We start from the raw sequence: 1,542 nt of genomic DNA on the forward strand, positions 1-1,542 counted from the left end.
TAGTCCAATTATTAAGCCTGCTACAGTTCGAATTATGCTCACTCTAGCTGTTCATTTTTTCTGGGACATCCAACAATTGGATGTCAATAATGCTTTTCTGAATGGTGTCCTCAAAGAAACTGTTTATATGTCTCAGCCTGAAGACTTTGTTCAGTCTCATGCTTCTACCCATTTTGCAAGCTCCGAAAAGCCATTTATGGCCTCAAACAAGATCTTAGAGTTTGGTTTGATTGCTTGAAGACAGCCTTAATCAACTGGGGTTTTGAACTGTCCAAATCTGATGTTTCTTCTCTTTGTTTATCATCAACATTCTCAGTTTCTTCTGCTGTTAGTCTACGTGGATGATATATTAGTGACATGTACAAACCTAGATCTCATTACTCAGCTTGTTAGTGATCTTCATGGTACTTTTGCTTTGAAGAAATTGCCTTCTTCATTATTTCTTGGGCATTGAAGCCTTCTGTGATAGCACATGCATCTATCTATCACAAGCCAAATATGTTTCTGATCTACTGCACAGAGTTAAAATGCTGGTGCAAAAGGATGTTCTACTTCGACACCACCTTGTCACACCCTGACGCGCAATGAGAGGGAACCTATGGTTGATCCTCATTTGTATCAAAGTACAATTGGTGCGCTGCAGTACATGACAATAACGAGACTAGATTTAGCCTATATTGTTTCCAAAGTAAGTCAGTTTCTTCAAGCTCTCAAGGACGTACATTGGCAAGCTTGTAAAAGGGTCTTGCAATATTTGAAGAATACTGCCACTTATGGAGTTAGTTTTCAGAAGAGTTTAGCCAAAACTCCTGATTTACAAGGCTATTCCGACGCTGATTGGGCGAGTTTCCCAGATGATCGCAGGTCTACAGGTGCTTATTGTGTTTATTTGGGGTCGTGTTTGATCTCCTGGAGTTCAAAGAAGCAGACTGTTGTAGCTCACTCTAGTATAGAGTCCGAATACAGAACATTGGCTCATGTTGCCACTGAAGTTATATGGTTGAAAGGCTTGCTCAAAGAGATGCATGTACCTGTACAAGATCAACCTGTGATGTTGTGACAATTTGGGAGCTGCCTCACTTGCAGCTAACCTAGTTTATCATGATCGCACGAAGCGCATAGAAATTGATGTGCATTTTATTTATGACTTAGTTTTGAAATAGCTGATTGAGATTAGATATGCCCCTACATATGAACAGGTTGCTAATGTGCCTACAAAAGGTCTATCTGTTGAAAGATTTTTCACGTTCAGAGACAAGCTTCAAGTTGTTGTTTCTCCCTTTCGCTTGAGGGGGAATGTTGAGAAACCATTAGACAGTTAGACAATTTGTTAGGATTGTTATTACAGAACCCGTATTTTTTGGGATATTGTTGGAGATTGTTAGAGTCGATTAGCCCTCATCTTTGTAACAACTCTACTGTATAAATAATCAGCTCTCTCTCTCTCTCAATTCATTGTTGCTGAGACATTTGTTCACATATATTTCAGTACTCTCTTATATTCTCTATATTTTCATTGTTTTCAATGGAGGACTTGGAATC

At 39.0% G+C, this 1,542-nt stretch overlaps 1 protein-coding gene across 1 annotated transcript; it reads left to right on the forward strand.

Annotated features, from left to right (window-relative positions):
- The first annotated feature begins 598 nt into the window (after nucleotides 1-598).
- On the forward strand, nucleotides 599-1,322 carry LOC133799336 (secreted RxLR effector protein 161-like). Its single transcript, XM_062237357.1, has 2 exons — nucleotides 599-1,027; nucleotides 1,200-1,322. The coding sequence occupies exons 1-2, from the start codon at nucleotides 599-601 to the stop codon at nucleotides 1,320-1,322; spliced, it is 552 nt and encodes a 183-aa protein (XP_062093341.1).
- Nucleotides 1,323-1,542: the final 220 nt, after the last annotated feature.

The sequence above is a fragment of the Humulus lupulus genome, chromosome 9 (assembly GCF_963169125.1).
Source record: "Humulus lupulus chromosome 9, drHumLupu1.1, whole genome shotgun sequence".
NCBI classification, from domain to species: Eukaryota; Viridiplantae; Streptophyta; class Magnoliopsida; order Rosales; family Cannabaceae; genus Humulus; species Humulus lupulus.

Bases quoted from the DNA above. Each gene is read 5' to 3' on its own strand.
- LOC133799336 (XM_062237357.1), top strand. From the start codon at position 599: ATGGTTGATCCTCATTTGTATCAAAGTACAATTGGTGCGCTGCAGTAC. The intron at 1,028-1,199 runs GTACCTGTACAA...ACATATGAACAG, and splicing joins GCTTGCTCAAAGAGATGCAT to GTTGCTAATGTGCCTACAAA.